The 19,889-nt window shown below is 37.9% G+C and overlaps 1 protein-coding gene across 1 annotated transcript in view; it reads left to right on the top strand.

Annotated features, from left to right (window-relative positions):
* The window catches only part of si:dkey-117m1.4, a 27,868-nt gene extending 9,289 nt beyond the window's left edge, over window positions 1-18,579 (top strand). The window contains exons 2-9 of the mRNA XM_048196739.1: window positions 7,607-7,719; window positions 8,326-8,401; window positions 9,626-9,812; window positions 10,052-10,120; window positions 10,945-11,891; window positions 12,221-13,044; window positions 13,134-13,337; window positions 16,723-18,579. Of these exons, the coding sequence (XP_048052696.1) occupies window positions 7,607-7,719; window positions 8,326-8,401; window positions 9,626-9,812; window positions 10,052-10,120; window positions 10,945-11,891; window positions 12,221-13,044; window positions 13,134-13,337; window positions 16,723-16,973 (2,671 nt within the window). The 3' untranslated portion in view covers window positions 16,974-18,579. The remainder of the gene's footprint in view (window positions 1-7,606; window positions 7,720-8,325; window positions 8,402-9,625; window positions 9,813-10,051; window positions 10,121-10,944; window positions 11,892-12,220; window positions 13,045-13,133; window positions 13,338-16,722) is intronic.
* The last annotated feature ends 1,310 nt before the right edge of the window (window positions 18,580-19,889 follow it).

Genomic DNA, 19,889 nt, shown 5'->3' with positions numbered 1-19,889 from the left:
GTTGAAGCTAAGCTATGCAGGTCTGTGGCCCTCCAGGAATGGAGTTTTGCACCCTTGTTTTAGCCCTTTTTTGCAGTTATTCTTAACAAGGGCCCCTTAGCAAACTTCCTGGGAGCCCCCAATAAGTCTTATATTTGGATATATTGACACAATCTTAAAAGGTTAGTTCACCCAAAAATGAAAATTCTGTCATTTATTACTCACCCTCATGCCGTTCCACACCCGTAAGACCTTCGTTCATCTTCATAACACAAATTAAGATATTTTAGTTGAAATCCGATGGCTCCGTGAGGCCTCCATAGGGAGCAATGACACTTCCTCTCTCAAGATCCATAAAGGTACTAAAACACATCTAAATCAGTTCATGTGAGTACAGTTGTTTAATATTAATATTATAAAGCAACGAGAATATTTTTGGTGCGCCTATAAAACAAAATAACGACTTATTTAGTGATGGCTGATTTCAAAACACTGCTTCAGGAAGCATCGGAGCACAAATGAATCAGTGTATCGAATCATGATTCAGATCACGTGTCAAACTGCCAGTGGCTGAAATCACGTTACTTTGGCGCTCCGAACAGCAGATTCGATACACTGATTCATTTGTGCTCCGATGCTTCATGAAGCAGTGTTTTGAAATCGGCCATCACTAAATAAATAAATCGTTAAATAAATCATTATTTTGTTTTTTAGGCACTCCAAAAATATTCTCGTCGCTTTATAATATTAATATTGAACCACTGTACTCACATGAACTGATTTAGATGTGTTTTTAGTACCTTTATGGATCTTGAGAGAGGAAATGTCATTGCTCCCTATGGAGGCCTCATGGAGCCATCGGATTTCTACTAAAATATCTTAATTTGTGTTCTGAAGATGAACGAAGGTCTTACAGGAGTGGAACGGCATGAGGGTGAACTAACCCTTTAATTAAAGCTGCAGTCCGTAATTTTTTTTTGTTAAAATTTGTACATAACCAGCCAGTGTTCAAAACTATCTCCTTACCTTAGCCCAATTCACAACAGTAAGCTTGTAATAATTAGTGGTTAAACGGATTGTTGTTGCGGTTCGGCACGCATGTGATTCGTGGATCAATTGCAAGTTTAACCGCAATAGAGTGAAGGGTTATCATTTGCACATGTTTTGTCTTGCTAATTCACACATTAAATAGATATAAATCCATTCCAGCACTAGAAGAGGCAAAAGAGGATTTCGGTATCGCACACCACGCTGTTATCGGTGCGCACAGATGTACATACATACAAGGCTCATGCGCACACACAGAGAGAGAGAGAGGTGCGTTTCAGATAGCTCGCGAATTCCAAATTGATTTCTCTTTCGCGTCCTCAATGCACTTGGACATGTATTGGACAAATACAAGCAAGAATCAGTGATTCTGAAGTGCATTAACCACACCGATGTGGTGACTGACAGCAAACATTAGATTCATCTGCGCTTAGGAGCCGTGCTAATGCATAACCCACGTAAAGATGATAATGAGATGGCGACAAAGAGGCAAAACTTATGGACTGCAGCTTTAAAATGCTAAAGTTCAACAGAATTACCAAAGGTACATAGCGTATATAGGAGTATTGCGTATGTAGAAGTATATACCTGTGAGTATTGTTACAGACACATGAGTCAAAAAGGGGGAGAACCACTGAGTCAGATGCCTTTCGTTATGCTAATCAGAGGTGTAAAGAGTACCTGAAAACCATACTTAAGTAAAAGTACTGATACTTTACATCAAAAATGACTCCACTACAAGTTACAAGTAACCAATTCCAATGTGACTTGAGTAAAAGGCTTAAAGTATCTGATTTTAACAGTACTTAAGTATTTTACTCATGCTCAGAGGTGCACTAGTCCTCAACACCTGAGAGACATGCCAGTGAAAATAAGAAACAATTGATTTGTAAGATGAGAAATCAAGTTTATTTTCTAAAATCAAAATAAAACTGAACACCTCAATGTTGCAATAAATCAAGGTTGACACAACAACCTTTTAAACATCAACAAACTCTCAAGTGCACAAAAAGGCCATAAATAAACCAGTATCCTTCAAAACAGTCTTGTCAATATAGCGGATAAATAAAACAATGTTAAGTAAAATTAAATAGTCAAAGTGTGTATCTGCTGGTTTGAGCCTCATCACCAGCTGCAGTCATTTCCTCATGTAATAAATCAAATACCTGCGATTCAGCAACTCGCTGTTAATGCATTCACATTCACTTAAAGTATCCTTGTTGACAAGTTCTGGGAGAGTAAAGGCAAAACGCACAAGATATAGTACCTTCAATGACCTTAGATGGCGATATCGCTTCTTTATATCAGAAACAAACTGCTGCAGAAAAAGTTAGCTGCCATGAAAAATGTAATTTGTAATTGCATTACTCATCACAAATGTAGTGGAGTAAAAAGTACATTTACTTGCTCAAAAATGTAGTCAAGTAGAGAGTAAAAGTTGCCAATATCTTTGATACTCAGTACAAATACAAAGTAGCCAAAAAGATACTTAAGTACAGTAACTAATTACATTTACTCAAGTACTTTACTCCTCTGCTAATTCACAGTTTAGAGTTCATCAGACTTGAACTTTGGTAAGCAGAAGACAAAACACAAAGACGAAACTACTTAAAATGAACCTTTCTCGCATTCGGATGCATATGATTGGACCATGAAGTGTAGTGTTGCTGTGGCTTTCATTAGAATTGGATTGTAAATTGTAAATAAATGAAGTGGTATGTTCTGCACTATATGCCATTATTTTCCAGCAAAAGTGTTTTTTATGAACTCATAGTGTGTTATAAGTATGTGTTTTTTTTTCTGTCATGTTGCTAAAAACAGCTATCTAGCATATATGTAGCAAGTCAAATCCGAACTACTGTCATATCCTTATATTTGAATCCTTTTTATTCTGAATTCTGAATCAGTGCAGCTGTCACAATGGACCTTACCCTTTATTTAATTTTACACAAATGAAAGCAAGGCTGTAAGGGGTAGAAGTACAGTCTCAACATGCTGTGCTGTCTCAAAATTCTAGGTCACATTAATTGTCAACCCATATTTTTTCATTTTTAGAATTTTTTGGAAAGGCACATTTTCAATGTTTCGTCTGCTTAACAATCAACACCAAGGCCCTGTTCCCACCTGATATTAAGATGCATTTTGGTTTATCACAAGTGTACGAGGGAGACACGTACCTGTTCACACCACATCTCTTTTGTCCACTTTCAACCACTTCTGTCCTGATTTCTTCGAAGGGAGGGTCTATGGGTGGGTAAATGTATGGGTTTTTCAGATCTTTTGATCTAATGGTCAAAATAATCTTGCGCAATTTACATATGAAAGCTACCAGAGATGACAGAAAAACATACAGAGAGCAGCAGCTTTAGTTTCTACTCTGATAGACACAAGACCGGCCGAATGCAGTGTGTGCGTGTTAGAAATCAGGATTGGTGAGAGAACATTGTGCTTGGTACATTTTTAATCTTCAAACCGACAAAGTTTAAATCCCATCTGGCTAGCGGACTTCCCATAATGTTTACGCATTAGGTCAGTAGGCGGAGAGTAGGTGTCTTTTTGTGGTTGTTCAAATGCATTTGACCACATGAGCGTTTACACTACGAAAGCAATCTGGTCAAATGCGTTTTCGACTACCTCTGGAATTGGTCGAAAGTGGACAAGCTCAAAATGTTTTACACCCCGTTTACACCTGTATTTGGCATCATCCACTTGTGATCCGATCGACCAAAATGCATCTTAATACCAGGTGGAAACAGGGCCCAAGGTACAGCACTACAACCCATTGAATAGTCTTGGGTCAATGACATGACGTGCATATTTTTGTGTCCAAGTGCATTATTTCCTTTTAAAATAATTTGATAAATTCATGACATGTATCACTTTATTCTGTCAAACCTATGTAGTTTGAATTGATTTTCAGTACATTCAAATAATAAATATTATTTTATGTTTTGGTATTTTAAACCTTCAAAATGTCAGGTGGCTCAACCGTCTGCACAAATGAACAGAAAATTATTTAAAATGTTTTTTTAATAAAAAGAAATTTAAAATAAAATACTATGGCATAATTTTATGTTTGAAACCTTTCATATAAACAATATCAGTAACTTTAAAACTTTTGAGATAATTGAAAAAATTTTGTCCGGGAATTTGTATGTTCCAAAATGTCAAGGAGGCACAACTGCAAACATGGGGCTTTTATTATGAACTGACAAGGTTATAAGAGTTAGCATGATAATGCAGTATCCAGAGGACTCCAATTGAACTTTATGGCAGAGTGAACAGGTTTGTAGATCGCTCTCAAATACTGATAAAAATAGCTACTTTCAAGTATGGGTAGTTTGGAACCCTTTCCATGTCAGGTGGTACAATCAATGTAAAACTATGAAAATGCTATTTTATCATAAACTTCTTTTATTGTATTTAAAAATGATATATATGAACTTTCTAGCATAGGCAAAAGCTAATAGCAGAAGCATGTTCAATGTAAAATTAGTTGCAAAGGTCAGGTGGCGCAACCAGAACGTCAGGTGGTGCAACTGCAATGAATATCCCGAAATGAAATAAAAAAAAAAAATAGTTAAGCTAAATAAATAAAAAATAAATAAATAAAAGATTGTCTATTATTTTTCTTCTTTTTTTTAATTATTGTTCTAAAATGTTAGTTTTAAGTTAAAGATAAATTAAGTTAAAGTTAAAAATAATTTTTAGATGCCACTATCATTTTAGCTAAAGAAAAATTTATATTAGGTGTTTTTAACTACTTTACTCACAACAAACAAAAATTGTTATGTACAATATACTTGTTCATGTTGTTTTGACACTTGTGCTACTATTGAGGTAGGGGACAGGTAAGTTTAGGACCCGTTTTGTGGTATGGGTAGGATTAAGGGACCCACCCTTAAACCTACCCATACCACAAAATGGGGAAAGGGAAGGGTCAACAGTGTAATTATAGATGTCATTACAGAAATTAATTACAGATGTAATATGCAGGCATTTTTTTAAAATGTAAGTGCAATGTAAAACGTGTATGTATACAATAGGTGCATTGTATCAAATGATTAATTTAAATGTTAGTACATGGTATTTAAGACACTTAATTAGAGGGACTGAGAACTCGGCACAACACAGGGAGCACATTAAAAATTATCCGGCTACAAGAGAAGCATATCTTGCAAAAAGAAAATAGAAGTGATCAATCTTGTTTAGTAGTTTTTATAGTGTTTCATTAAAGGTGCTATGCATTTATTGTTTTAAATCTTTTGATAAATGCATTTTTGATATTTTAATTTAAAATTCTCAACTGACTATGCTGATGATTCCTCCTCTATATCAATATAAAACGTGACTTTCTTTTTCAGTCACAATCGATCCCAGTATATCTCACCAGTCTGTTGCATTACGTTCTAAATGTGATGTCATTTTCACAATTTACTACTTTTGCTTCAGTAGAGACTGTTGACTAAAACACTTGTATTTTTAATTAATTTTTCTATGTAATTGAAATGGAAAAAAGATCCAGTATCAGCATATTCCCTTTCATTATTAATGCTGTCAAGTGGCACAGCTGATATTCATCAGGTGGTACAACCATGTAAATTCTTGATTTAAACCAACACATAATAGGTCAAAGTGAACAAATGGCTGAAAACTAGATTGTGAATAGTTATTGTATTGAATGCATTTACTGGTATACCCTTGTATGAATATTTTTCTGTCTTTAAAAGTCAAATTTAAAGGTCCCGTTTTTCGTGGTTTTTTGAAGCTTTGATTGTGTTTATAGTGTGCAATATAACATGTGTTCATGTTTCGCGTGTAAAAAAACACTTAAATTTACTTATCTGTATACCGCTGTTTCCACTGTCATAAAAACGGGCTGATGACTTCCTTGTTCTATGAAGTCCCTCCTTCAGAAATACGTAACGAGTTCTGATTGTGCCAGCGGTTCCTGTGTTGTGATTCGACAGCAGTTTAGCGCATCTTGCCCGGAAAGGTCACGCCTCTTACCATAACGTGGAGATGCACGCGCTCAGTGTTATTGTAAACATGTCTTTAATTTTACCCTATCAATTTGAGCCGGAATCAGACCCGGTGATTGGACTGCGGGATGAAAATAACAGCGTTTCGACGACATGGCGACAAACACACTCTACAAACGCAACTCTTGTGTATTCCTGTGGGCGGAGGTTAGTCAAAAAACTGTTTTAGTGACGTCATTAAAGAAGGAAGTAGAGGGATGTAGTCCAAACTGGCCGTTCGATGTAGGCGACTTCTGTTAAATAAAATATCTCGCTTGGCACTGAACTTTGAGCTTTAACATTTTACAGATTTTATTTATACTCTAACAACAACATTACACACTAACTGAAGTTTGAAACATGGGATCACGAAGAACGGGACCTTTAATGCTAAAGATACAAAATACCTGGCCACTAGAATGCAATAATTATAAATTAATATTAATAAAATACACAACCATGAAATAATAGTGTGTAAGGCACTGTAGACACTCTAAGGGCTAATGTTTAAAATGTTTTTTAACAATTGAAACTTGTCTACACACATTGTTCCTGACTCATCAATTTTCAAAAGGTTTTTAAAAAAAAAAAAAACTTTTTTGAAGTTTTATTTGTCATTGACGCAATCATTCACATCAGTTTAATACTGCCGTCTACTCTTATTGTCTTTGTAATCATCTCTATCACAGTTCTTTGTAAAACTGACCTGAAATGGTGACTAGAGGGATGAACATATGAATCCGCCTGCCTCCATGCACACAAGCACACACAAACATATGCTCTGGGGTCCAGATGGAGGGTCGGTCAGATCAATATCCAGTCGGCAAGACTGAGTCTTATCACAGCTCAGTGAATACGTCAGGCACGACACACACACTGAACACATCTGTAACCAAGAGACTGCACATCTCCACACCTTGTCTAATTAAGCATTCACAGCTGCATCTGTGGAAAACGAATCTTTGGCTTTCATACACTGCTCTATTAACAGCAGCTCACAATTTTTATGTGGTCAGTTACTCTCCGTTGAAGATTTTATGGATTATAGATTTGCAAGTAAAACTTTTCTAGATCAGAGTTCTTTTATTATGTACATATACAGATTCTACCGAACTGATTCTTCTTCTTGAAGAAGAGTGAATGTGCAGTGGATTAATTAGTGGTGGTTGCTAAGATGAGCATTATATTATATTTCTGATGTGCTTGACACATAATGATTCAGATCAGTTGACAGGCCTCCTTTAGTTAAGGTACAAAAGATTAATTGTATAGGTAGTGCTATTTTTAGTAACAAATAGAGGTGCATTAAATGAGTCGTAATTAAACATGTTTTCCTTTGGTTTAGAGAAGTAAGACTGAATAAGATTTGTGCAGTGATTTCCATTGATCCACTGATGTGTCCACTTTATTGATTTGTCTGTGTGATTTATGTTTTGTTGCTGATTAAGTTGGTCAGGCTATCCATTTAATGTGATGGTGTGTGTGTGTGTGTGTGTGTGTGTGTGTGTGTGTGTGTGTGTGTGTGTGTGTGTGTGTGTGTGTGTGTGTGTGTTTTGTAGACGTGGCTGTGGAAGAAAAAGGAAAGGGACACCAGTGAAAGTGTGCGACAGAGTCTTCGCCACAGAGGATGAGGAAGAGAGCATGTCAGAGAACAGCTATGGACCAGAGAAAGGTAAAATGTGTTTTTTTTTTTTTCTTCCTTTTTGTTACTTTAATTGATATGTAAGAAGAAAGAAAACAGAAAATGAAAAGAAAGTGGTTTTCACACTGCAGGAACAAAAGTGGGCATTTCTGTATTTGTGGGTGTTTTCAAACTGGTGGGTGTTTATATATCATGCAATGAAAATGATCCCCTTCACCCGACCCCACCCCTATACCCTACCCACACTCTGATGTGGGCAAATCAGGTAACGCTCTCAAAAACACCCCTCTGTTTATGGCCTCGCCCATCAAGCATTAATGTCCTGCAGAAACCTGTACTTCAACAAAGTGACCAGAGGTAGTTCATTTTCAATGATAGATAGATAGATAGATAGATAGATAGATAGATAGAATTAACTTTCATTGTATGGGCCAAGGTGAAAGAACACTTTATTTCCCAGAATGCACTTATTTAGTTCACATTTTAGTCAAGTATCCAATGCCTGTTTGTTTTAATCACTAAGTGTTAATGTACCATAACTTATGTAAGTAACATTAACATTGTATTTGTGTATGTTTCAGGGATAGTATAAGTGTGTAAATATCTAATTGAGATCTTATTATATGTGTATTTCAGGTGATGGTCGTGAGAACAAACACGAAGTCCCTGCTGCTGATGGACCATACTATGAAACACAGTCTGCTCAGCTCTGGTGAGTGAGTGACTGAGTGTGTGTGTGTGTGTGGTCTGAGTAGAGATACTGCACGTGTGTGTGTGTCTGTGTGCGTGCTAGGAGGAGATAGCAAGTAATTGTGTTTGTTGTGTGGTTGAGAGATACTGTTGTGTGTGTATATGGAGGTGGGGGATTACTGGAATGCAAGCTGTGTGTGTGTGTGTGTGTGTGTGTGTGTGTGTCTGTGTGTGTATTTACTGCAACATGTTTATTATCTTTGGGCCAATGAGGGAATGTGTGTGTGTGTATGTGTGTTTATCAGAGTGTGTAGCTGGGCTTGTGGTATGTGTGTGTTTGTATCTGTTTATTGCAGTGTTTAGTCATAGTGCAGCAGGAAAAAAACATCATCAAATATATAGAATGTGTATATATATATATATATATATATATACACACACACACACACACTTTTGTCCATCACACACACACATACACACACACACATATTTATACACATAATATGTGTGCGTGTTTTTGTGACATATCAGGACACAAATTTGTATAATGACATAGGTATTACAAGGAGAGGGTGACTTATGAGGACATGTCCCCATTCTTCAAAAGGCTTATAAATCATACAGAATTAGTTTTTTTGAGAAAGTGAAAATGTGCAGTTTTCTGTGATGGGTAGGTTTAGGTGTAGGGCGATAGAAAATACGGTTTGTACAGTATAAAAACCATTGCACCTATGGAATGTCCCCACAATTCACAAAAACAAACGTGTGTGTGTGTGTGTGTGGTGGACAAAAGTGTGTTCTTTATTTATGAATTAATATTTATTTTGTGACGTTTGTCCTGAGCTAATAGTTAGTTTTCAGATAAATATTTATGTAAGTATGGACATGGAAGTATGGTTCATCGAAGTAGTATATGTTAGTGCATACTCTGTACTCTACACAAAGTAGTAGCAACTGACTGTAAACAACTTGTTTGTGATTCAACTCTTATTTATTTAAATCCTATGATGGATTTAAATGCTATGAGTTCACACCAAATGTGACATTCTGATTTGTCATTTGGGAGATAATATATTATTAATGTTAATAATGAATGATGTAAGACCTAAGACTATAGCACAGGGCATGCATTAGACTGCCTCTCCGTTTACAAAACATAGTCTGCAAGATTTCCCAGCTGTGATGTGGTTATCTATATCAGATCGTTTTGCTGTATTGCTGTCTGATGTAGTTTTCTCTCATGCAGTGTGAGTGAGGAGAGCTCTAGCGGAGTGAGGGGGGCTGTCTCGTACCCCCCAACACCAAACTGCCGCATTCGTGAAGTGCACTGTGGAAATCAAGTGCGACTGATTGTCATAGCGATCCGCGACATCGCTAAAGGGGAGGAGATCACTGTGGATTACAGTTTGACGGAGTGGGGAGAAAATGTTGCGGTAAGTGTAACCATGACAATGGCCAACACATCTCAATGCTCTAAGCTCCTTTTGTACTTAGTGATACTAATAGTATGCAAATTGTTGACAGTTTATAGTTTAGATGTGTTTGTGATGTGTTTATTTGCATGGTATTTGATTTATTCATGTGTATGTGTGAGAGTGTTGGAGGGACTTTATTGTCACACTCTAATGTAAAATGATAGACATCTTTTGTAATGATGTTTCCTCCCCCTCAGGGTTTCCATGGCACTGTGACTCCTAGTAGCTTTGATTGCAGCTCGGACCACGAGAGCAACATTAAAAAGGTAAATATAAGTTCAGTTTTTACAAATTAAAACACACTCATAGACACACCCAGTTAACAAGACACAGTCATTTTCAGGCCTCACTCCTGAAATGATGATCCTGTCCTCCTCACTCCTGAAATGACTGATGCGCCACATTGTAAATGCACCATAAGCATAAACACCACTACATACTAACATTTCCAGCATTTTCCTACAGTTTCATCCAGTAATCTCAGATGCACTTCTTAAAGGATTAGTCCACTTTCAAATAAAAATTTCCTGATAATGTACTCACCTCCATGTCATCCAAGATGTCAATGTCCTTCTTTCTTCAGTCAAAAAGAAATAAAAGAAATTAAGGTTTTTGATGAAAACATTCCAGGATTATTCTCCTTATAGTGGACTTCAATTGGCCCCAAATGGTCAAAATGACAATTTCAGTGCAGCTTCAAAGGGCATTAAACGATACCAGACGAGGAATAAGGGTCTTATCTAGCAAAGCGATTGGTCATTTTCTAAAAAAAACAAACATTATATACGTTTTAACCATAGACGCTCATCTTGAACTAGCTCTCTTCTTCTTCTTCTCTATTAGAATTCCGGCAGTGTAGACGCTGCTAAGTGTTTACTGCCATCCACAGGTCAAAGTTTGAACTAAATTGTCATATACAATATGCTAGTGCAAGTGGTTAGATTACATAAATATTAAGTCCTTAGACTTAGAAGTTTGTCATTCAAGTTTGTCATGTTTCAGAAGTAAAATGAATGTAAATGCCTAGTTGCAATACCTTCCAGATTATTTAATGTAATAAATGTATGCATGTGCTTTTTTTCTCTCTCAGGAGGAAGAGTCCAGCGCAGTTCCAGTTTCTGTGTCTGAATACCTCACACCTTCCTGGTCTCTCTCTCCTTCCTCCTCTCCCCTCTCTCACTCTGAGCCCAGTGATTCAGACCTCGACTCGGATGATGCCAATGGAGAGATGCACATGCGAACACCTCACCACCGCAAGAGGCACAAAGCCCTCTCCTCTCCTGCTGTACATGCCAAGAGAAAGGCACCTCAGCGACCCCCCAACCATCCTCCCTCATTTCCACTTTCCATCCCAACCTCCCTGCTGCAGCCCACTGCTCCTTCCAGACCTGTGTTTAAGTGCCCACGGCCTACAGGAGTTCCTTCTAATAGTGTCAGTGTGTCAGTGGGTCGTGGGCAGAGCACAATGGCACAGAAACAGCGCTGTGTTTACTGTGGCCGTCACTTCCGATCTCTCCCACGCCATCTGAACAAACACCATGCCCAACAGCCTGACGTGCGCTCTGCCCTGGAGCAAGCGCACGCCTCTGCTAACTCTCATTGTGTACACTCATCTCTCCCATCATCGAGCAAACATTCCCAATGCCCCCAAGTGGCTCGTGTGCCAGGTGTAGTGGTGGAAACGCCACAGTCGCCTCCTTCTTCTTCTTTGTCTCCAGTCAGAAGGAGCCCTGCCCTCTCTAGCCCTAGTCGCAAAAGTCCTGCCCCATCCCTGACAACTCCTCCCAGAGCAGGAGGTGTTCCAGTATCTGTGTTAAAGAGGAGCCCACCTACACCTGCTACTCCTCCAAGAAAAGGAGGACGAAAAATTAAAAAGGAGAAAGAGGAGGTAGACGTTTTTGAGAAGACGAAAGAGGTAGTGCCCATTTCAGTGTTTGCGGAGCATGTGAAGCTGGCAGAATCTTCGAAAGAAGAGAGAGAAGACAATGGAGGGAGAGAAGAAGAAAGCGGAGCGGAGGATAAAACCGACTTATCGAGGTCAGACATTCTGAATTGATCTTACACTGCGTATACACTGGACACGAGTGGTGCGAAATGACGTGACAAAAGACAATAGAACTCATTATAATCAGTGATGCTGTTGACACTGGATGCGTTGCAATGCGACAAATCCCTGACAGTAAAAACTGATGCCCTGTTTTATTTATGACATACTTCCACATGCCTGTTGTTCTGACACAAATGACAAATGGATTTTGCAGTGGTCGCTGTCATGTCCAGTGTAGACAAATTATTTACTGTTAGAATTAATCATCCGTTCTCTCTAAACTCATGTACTCACTTTTGTTCTTTTTCTCTTTTCTCAGTTCACGTCGACCGCACATGCTTCCACTTCTCGCCTCCCTCTCTTCCCTGGTGTTGTATCTGCGGCGGCTGCAGCATTCCGCCTTCATTTCTCTGTCCCGCTCGCCACAGTCAGCTGAGGCCTGGCGTCTCCTCTGTCACTCCAGCCTGGCCCTTCTCATCCTTTACAACCGCCGGCGTGAATGTGAAGTCTCCAAACTCACTATTTCCGAGTACCAGGCCCGCATCACACCCCAGTACCCCATCCCCATGGCACCTGGTGCCCCACCGACTCTAACCCCACTCGAGGCCTCGCTCTCACCATTCGAGCGGATGGTCCTCCCCCATCTCCCTCGCGTCGGGGTCCAAGGGAAACGTGGCCGCGTGCAGCCGCTCATCCTCCCGCCACATTCTGAGGCCTGTCTGGAGATGCTTTTGCAGACTCGTGCTGGTGTAGGAATCGATCCACAGAACCCCTACGTGTTTGCCCGGCCGTATCATTCGCCTGCTACTCCCCTGCGAGGGACAGACTTACTACGCAGCTTGGCTCGGTCCAGTGGTACACGGCACCCACGGGCACTGACGCAGACACGTGTTCGCCGACAGGTGGCGATACTTACACAGCTCCTGTTGTTAAGTGAGGGCGAGGAGGAAGGGCACCACGGGGCTGCCACACAACGATTGGAAAGCTTTTTGCAGAAAGAGTATCATGTAACACAAAGCTGTGCAACCATCGGCCAAGACCCAGGGCTGATGGGTCTGATTGGTCGGGTGGTACTATGTGGAGAGAGAGATGGCGTCTTGTTTCGAGGAATGAGTTTACATCACATCTGTCTGGAGTTAGATGGTGAGTGAGTTTGTTGTGTCAAGCACATGACGGGTGTAAATAAAGAGTATTGGACACATCAGTCATACTTACTTTCCCACCCCTTTCAGTGTTGTCAGGAAACTCTGCTGACTCTCTGTCAGAGGAGTCAGATGTTGAGCAGAGTAAAGAGAAACCAGAAGCACCATCTCCTGCAACCACCATTATGATGAAGAAAACCACAAGCAACAGCAAATCCCCCCGGCCTAAGAAGATGAACAGCAGCTCCCTGATCTCAACGGGACGCAAAAAGGCCTCAGGACAGCCCAAGCCTGGTGAGTCTGACTGTATGATTGTATCATACAGTGTGACAATATTTATTTGTATACCTCAGTTCCAGGGCCTGTGGAAAACACTGATGATTGTGACAGTAATTCATGTTTACATGTGCAATGTTTATGTTAGTTAAACCAGGGATATTGAATTTAAAAAAAAAAAGATTTTGCAACCTTTGTTGAAAGAGTGCAGCTAAACTAACTAAGAATAGGCAAGAACAAAAACAAATTTAAATTCATCAGTTCACTTTATTGGTTCATGATGTTGTTATCGTGTGTCTTTGCTATAAAATGCATTTTCCCTTTTATAATGAGAAAAATTCTGTAATGAGAACAACAGTTAACGTTGCTGTTCTCTGTAGCCATGGTGACCAATCTTTTGGAGTAGGACAGAATTTTAATGGTAGTTTTCCAGACATTAAAACTAGCATCAAGTTAGTTTAATTGCAAATGCACTTGTTGTATTTTTTTTTTTTTTTGCAAATATGGTATCAAATAGGCATTTAACAGTATTAAATGTATTATTTTCATTGATCATGTTTAAGTGCACATCATTTTCAATTAAGGTATATTCTTGTTAAGCCTTCATTCAGAAAAGATGTTTACATGCACTGAAGCTATTGGAATTACAGATTTCAATTAAACTTTGTCATGCTGTGTGCTGTATTTAATGATTGTGAACGTAATTATTTTAATTAATGTCCCTGACAACAAGAGTGCAAAATGTAAGCCACAAGACACTTATGTTGCCCATTTTCATATTGTTCTTCAAAAATCTTTAAAGGGTTAGTTCAGCCCAACAGACTGACAGGGAAGAAGAAAAAATGTTGAATAAAGTTGTCGTTTTTGCGCACAAAAAGTATTCGTGTAGCTTCATAAAATTAAGGTTGAACGTTCTACATCATTAATTATAAAAAAATAAAAATTCGTTTTTTTATTTTTATTGGTATTTTTTTATTTAGAAATAAATGGTGTATAATTTATTATTTACAACATATGAGTTATAAATATGAGTTTCCATTTTTGTCATTAGTTTAATCCCTTGCCATAGCAACACCATTTAAGATATCAAATACCCGTTCACAATTTAGCATCTTCAATATATTGGCATCATGTTGAGAAAGTTTGGTGTGAATTGTATGATGGCCTTTGGAGCAGTAATTAAAAATTCAGAGCTTAATTAAAAAAATCCACAAAGTTTTCCGGCTCAAAAAATATATATGTACCCAGTTTGGTGACTGTAGGTAAAACGAACCCCCTACTTTAGTCAAAAGATGGCGCTGTAGAGCCCCTCCTCCACACCATTTTCTAAGGCTTTGCCCATGTCTTCTGGCTGTGTCGAGATTCATGCGATTTGAAGCATGCTAAGTGTCTCAAAAACACCCAAAAAGAATATGAAAGTTTGACACATTGCCATGACAACAGTATTCAAGATATCAAGAATCTTTTCACAGGTGTACATCTGTGGTGTTTTGACATTATTCTGTTGAAGACTGAAGCAAATCAGGTAAAAATAAGAGAGTGATTTTAAAGCATTTTGAAAGTGACACACTTCTTGCTGCCAGTTGACTCACAATAGTCACATCCATGTGATTGGCCTCCTACAACGAACACACAGCTGAAGTTTCATTAAAAGTTTTAATTAAAACATCTGTATGCAGAAGTTATAATACACTTCCGGTTTCCCTTTTTTTTCACCATAAATTTGTTGTCTTGCCATGGCTAAACCATTTGAGAGATCAAAAATCTGCTTGCAATTTAGCATCCTCAATGTCTTGACTTCATGCTTGACTGAGTTTGGTTGCGATCGAAAGAATCCCCTAGGAGGAGTATATCAAAATCCAGAGCATGCGTTTTTCAAACAACCCATAATAGCCAACATAACTGTAACTATAACTGTATGAAGTTTGGTTACTGTAGGTGAAAATGGGTGAACTACAGTGCCCCGCAAATACAATCATATAAAAGAGCCACAGAGCCCCCTCCACAACCCCCCCCATGATAACTTGTGCCTGTCCCTGATGGCTGACGATTCCAATGTGTGTGCAAAGTTTCAAGAGTTTTTGAGCATGTTAAGAGCCACAAAAGTGTCAGAAAGTTCGAAAAAAAAAAATTACCTAAAGAAAAACAGGTAGGTAACAGGTCGCCCCCTAGGGCTTGAGCCCTAAATATCTGAGCCTATATGTGGGCATGGGCACCTTCAAATTTTGTGTTTGACCATGGGTGTGTAGAATACACTTTTAATAAGATGTAAATTCGTCCCCTGCACTTTTTTGTTGTTGTTGTTTCAAATAGAGGTTTTCATGGGGCAAGGTAAACAAATCTAAAAGAGTAAATTCAAAGAGACAAGGTAGTCTACGCTTTATTCTTCTTCCAAAATGAGGTGATGTGAAGATTATGGAGCACTAAACACTGTCATGTAATGTAGCTGAATAAAAAGCAAAAACGTTTTGTCAGACAAACACACGATTGCAACAATATATGGTTTATGAGTGTTTTTCAAGCCATCTCAAGGTATTTTAGTAACAATGAATTATATGAATAATGCAATGCTAATTGTCAGCCTTTATAATAATATAGAAACTATGGCCCCACTTTATATTAAGTGTCTTTAAGTACTGTGTACTAACATTGAAATTAATAATATGATACTATGCACTTATTGTGTACATACATGTTTTTACATTGTACTTGTATTTTAAAAATACATGCATGTAATTACAGCTGTTATTAATTTCTGTAATTACATTTATAATTACAACGTTGACCTTCCCTTACACCTTAACCCACCCTTAAACCTACCCATACCACCAAACTTGTCCCTAACCTTACCTGTATCTCGCTTCAATAGCAGCATAAGTGTTTTGCAATACAACATGAACACAATAAGTACATTGTACTTATTTTTGATGTTAGTACATAGTAGTTAAAGGCGCCTACTAAAGAAAAAATCTGGTATTACACTTGATATTTTTATCCCTCTCACTTCTGAAATGATGGTAACGGGGGGCCTACGAGGTTGAGAATCACTGATGTTAAGGACATGATGGGACACAATTTCCCATAAATAATTCTTATATGTAGATGTTTATATCACAAAAGTATACCATCAACAATATTTTGGTAAAATGTAAGCAAGAACATTGTGATGGTTGGTGTTTATTGTAAGGCATTTAAATCACAATTAGATTTGAACTAATAGTGCAATATCTGACGTTTTTCCAATAAAGTTCAACCTGCAAAGTTTTGAGACCTTCAGCACAGTGCTGGCTCATTGACCTGAGTGTGTGTGTGTGCGTGTGTGTGCCTGGGGGTGCACGGGAGAGCCTCAGTGAAGTGTTTGCACAGAAATAATGATTAACACACATTCTCCTCTCTGTCTCAGGTAAACGTGGTGTGCTAAAGCGGCCTTGGTCTGAGGCAGAGCGGGCAGCTGTTGAGTCCCACCTGGTGCAAAACATTATGGAGCTTCGTGTGCCTGCCAAAGCAGATTGTGAGCGCTGCCTGGAGCTTTGCCCCCTACTGGTCACTAACCACCGGGACTGGAGGGCTGTTAAGTTCTACTGCCACAACCGTATACAGCTGCTCAAGAAAACCCAGCAAAGGCAGAGTCCACCCACCCTGTCCGTCTGCTGAGGCTGTGAATCAGCACGCTGCTGGGAAGGGTCAACCAATAACGGCAGATATATAAGGGAAGGAATGTGATATTTACATGGTACAGTCACAGTAAACAGTGCTAATGCTTTAATTAATGTGTTGTAAGTGATTAGTGTCCAGTTTCTGAAACGGGAAATGGTACCACTCTGGGAAGCAGACAGAAATGCACACTTGTCTTGTGTACTTTTCCAAAATACGAAAACCACACTTTTTTTTCTTTGTCTGCACATTACCAGTTTCTGTTGTTGGCTTGAAAGTTGATGAACATTTTTGACCAGCTGAAAGTCTGAATGGCTTTGCTCTCCCTTTGGCTATGCCTATATTTCACTAATGACTGAGAATAAGGCAGACTGAGCAAACTGTGCCTTTATGGGAGTCAAACATCAATTTTATTCACATTTGTAGTGACCACTTTTCTGCTACATGCAGATACCATAATGTTTCATGAAATGAAAAAATATGCATAAGAAATAGAGGATAAAAAGATTATCATCCATTTTTGTCTACCATCTTTGCTCATTAAAATTACAAAAGGTCCCAATGAAACTAACTTGAATTGAATTTCATTTAAACCGTTAAGAAACATAATTCCCATTTTGGGGGAATTTCATGAATCCCATTCCATAATTGAGCATGAACTTTTTCCACATTTTTATTTTCCTATTATTTCAAGCCTTATTTGATTTTAAATAAATAGTTCTGTCCTCATTCGCTCATGTTATCAAACCAGTATGACATTCCTTCTTCAATAGAACACAAACTGAGAAATTTTTGAATGTATTGGTCTTTTTTTTACTATGCAATTACAATTAAAAATGTCATATGGATCGCTTTATGACAGTTTTTAATGCTTATGCATAATTAATCGTAATTGCGAGAACAAAAATGACCAGAAATTTCTTTGGAAATTTCTTTGGAATTTCTCCTTTTGTGTTCCACGAAAGAAAGTCATGCTTGTTTGGAACAACATGAGGGTGAGGGTTTATTTTTGGGTGAACTGTTCTATTTATTTCAGTCTGTTTTTCTGTTCACATTATTGAAGAGATTTGATCTTTTCCTATGGATAGTTCAGGATATTCCATGATATCTTTTTCCATATATTTCTCTGCAGATATTGATTAGCTTGTTTAGCATTGAAAAATGAGCATCTATCTGTCCTGTATTTCTAGAAATGGACATAAATGGTTGAGCAGATGAGTTTACTTTACTTGTTTGCTTTATATTTATCCATCAAATCCATATCAAAACTTAAACTGTGTATTGTAAACACGATAACCACACGTAACACCTCAGTTTATACTTTTTATATCTGTATCTCGCCGTTTTGTTATTTGTCCTTTCAGACTTTGCTATGTATATATGTAAACGCATATGTCATTGCTATTAGTAGTGGTATTGTTATTACTATTAAATATTACTGTGGCAAGTGTTTTTCATTTCCACTACATGTACATACTGACAATGTAAATATTTGCAGAAAACAACGAGCACGATGTAAATACATTGTAGGTGAGAAAAGCTTGTTTTTGTGTTGTCTGTGTGTTTTTCTAAGTTGTTTGAAATAATAAAAATGTTTTGTTTGTAATTCTAGACTTGGTCTAGTTTATGCTGCCCATAAAGAAAATGCACAAGGGCAGAAAAAAACCTCACAATTCAGTCTAAAAACACAGACTTCAATGTAGTGATTTGTGCTACATTCATTTTAAACAATCTACTATAATTTGGCATTGTTGTTTATTACATTGTTTATTGCATTAAAATTAAACATTAAAAGTAATTTTTCCTTATTGATTACGGTGTCATTGCACTCTGCACTGAAAGGTTTGATTGGATAGTGAGTGGCGCACAGTTATTTGTTTTGCTTCAGTCAAAAAAGGTTTGTTTGCATTAAATGTTGTAAATCATGTCCCTGCTGTCTCTTGTAGAGCTTTTTAAAAAAAGAGAGAGTTGATTTATTATTAGCTAACCAATTTCATTTTCATTGTTGAATCAGCGCTCTGAAGGTCAATTTGTTTAGCAGTCAGTGAAAACATTATAAACAGTAAGAATGTATTTGAAAAACTGTATTTGTTTTCTTATGGATTATTAATGTACTGTGCACTTAAAGGTCCACACAAACAGCTGAATAATAATAGCTATTTTGCCACTGGGACTGCTTATATTCTCCAGTAACTGCTCTCTTATATAAAGCACTTCAGGACTGTCCTTTTGGACAATCTTAGCAGTTTGTAGAGTTCTTCTGTAAAACCGTAAACATGACAATTGGATCATAATGAATTTAATTAAAAATATATATATACTCGCTTAATCTGAACACTATTTCCCATTTATTTTACTCTAGTAACCTCTGTTGCAACACACTATGTATGTAATTTCATGTATGACAGTATGTAGTTTTTCTATCGATCACCACATGATTTTAAATACATCCATTAGAGGGCGCTAAATCGTCAGCTGACAAGTCATAATAGCATTCAGTTTGAAGTCTCCATTTAAAAAAATGTTTTTTTTAAACATACATTCTTCTCTCAGAAGACTTGTTACTTAATTTATGGATGCTTGCAAGCATAGTGATTACTGAGAGTTTGCCATTGAAAAATGTAACTTGATGGTCAAGACATTGAATTTACATGAGGACAAAAACGCTGGTTAAATATGTAACCGTGGTTCTGTCAATTCCAGATGACATATACCAAAAGGAAGCTGCTTCACTAACAAGGATAGGAGCCAGGGAAACCATGGTTTGGACAGCCACCTTGGTGCTTTCAGAAGTACCCTGTGTCTGCCCTGAGCAATCCTGTTAAGTGTCAGAGGAAAAGCTTACAGAAGACAATCCGGCCAATCGCATGACAGTGCGTCCTGCCCCAATGGACTGGATGCTTGTTTCTGGGCAAA

Source organism: Megalobrama amblycephala, linkage group LG7 (assembly GCF_018812025.1).
Source record: "Megalobrama amblycephala isolate DHTTF-2021 linkage group LG7, ASM1881202v1, whole genome shotgun sequence".
NCBI classification, from domain to species: Eukaryota; Metazoa; Chordata; class Actinopteri; order Cypriniformes; family Xenocyprididae; genus Megalobrama; species Megalobrama amblycephala.
The sequence above is the reverse complement of the archived record's forward strand: the minus strand, read 5'-3'. Positions and strand labels throughout refer to the sequence as shown.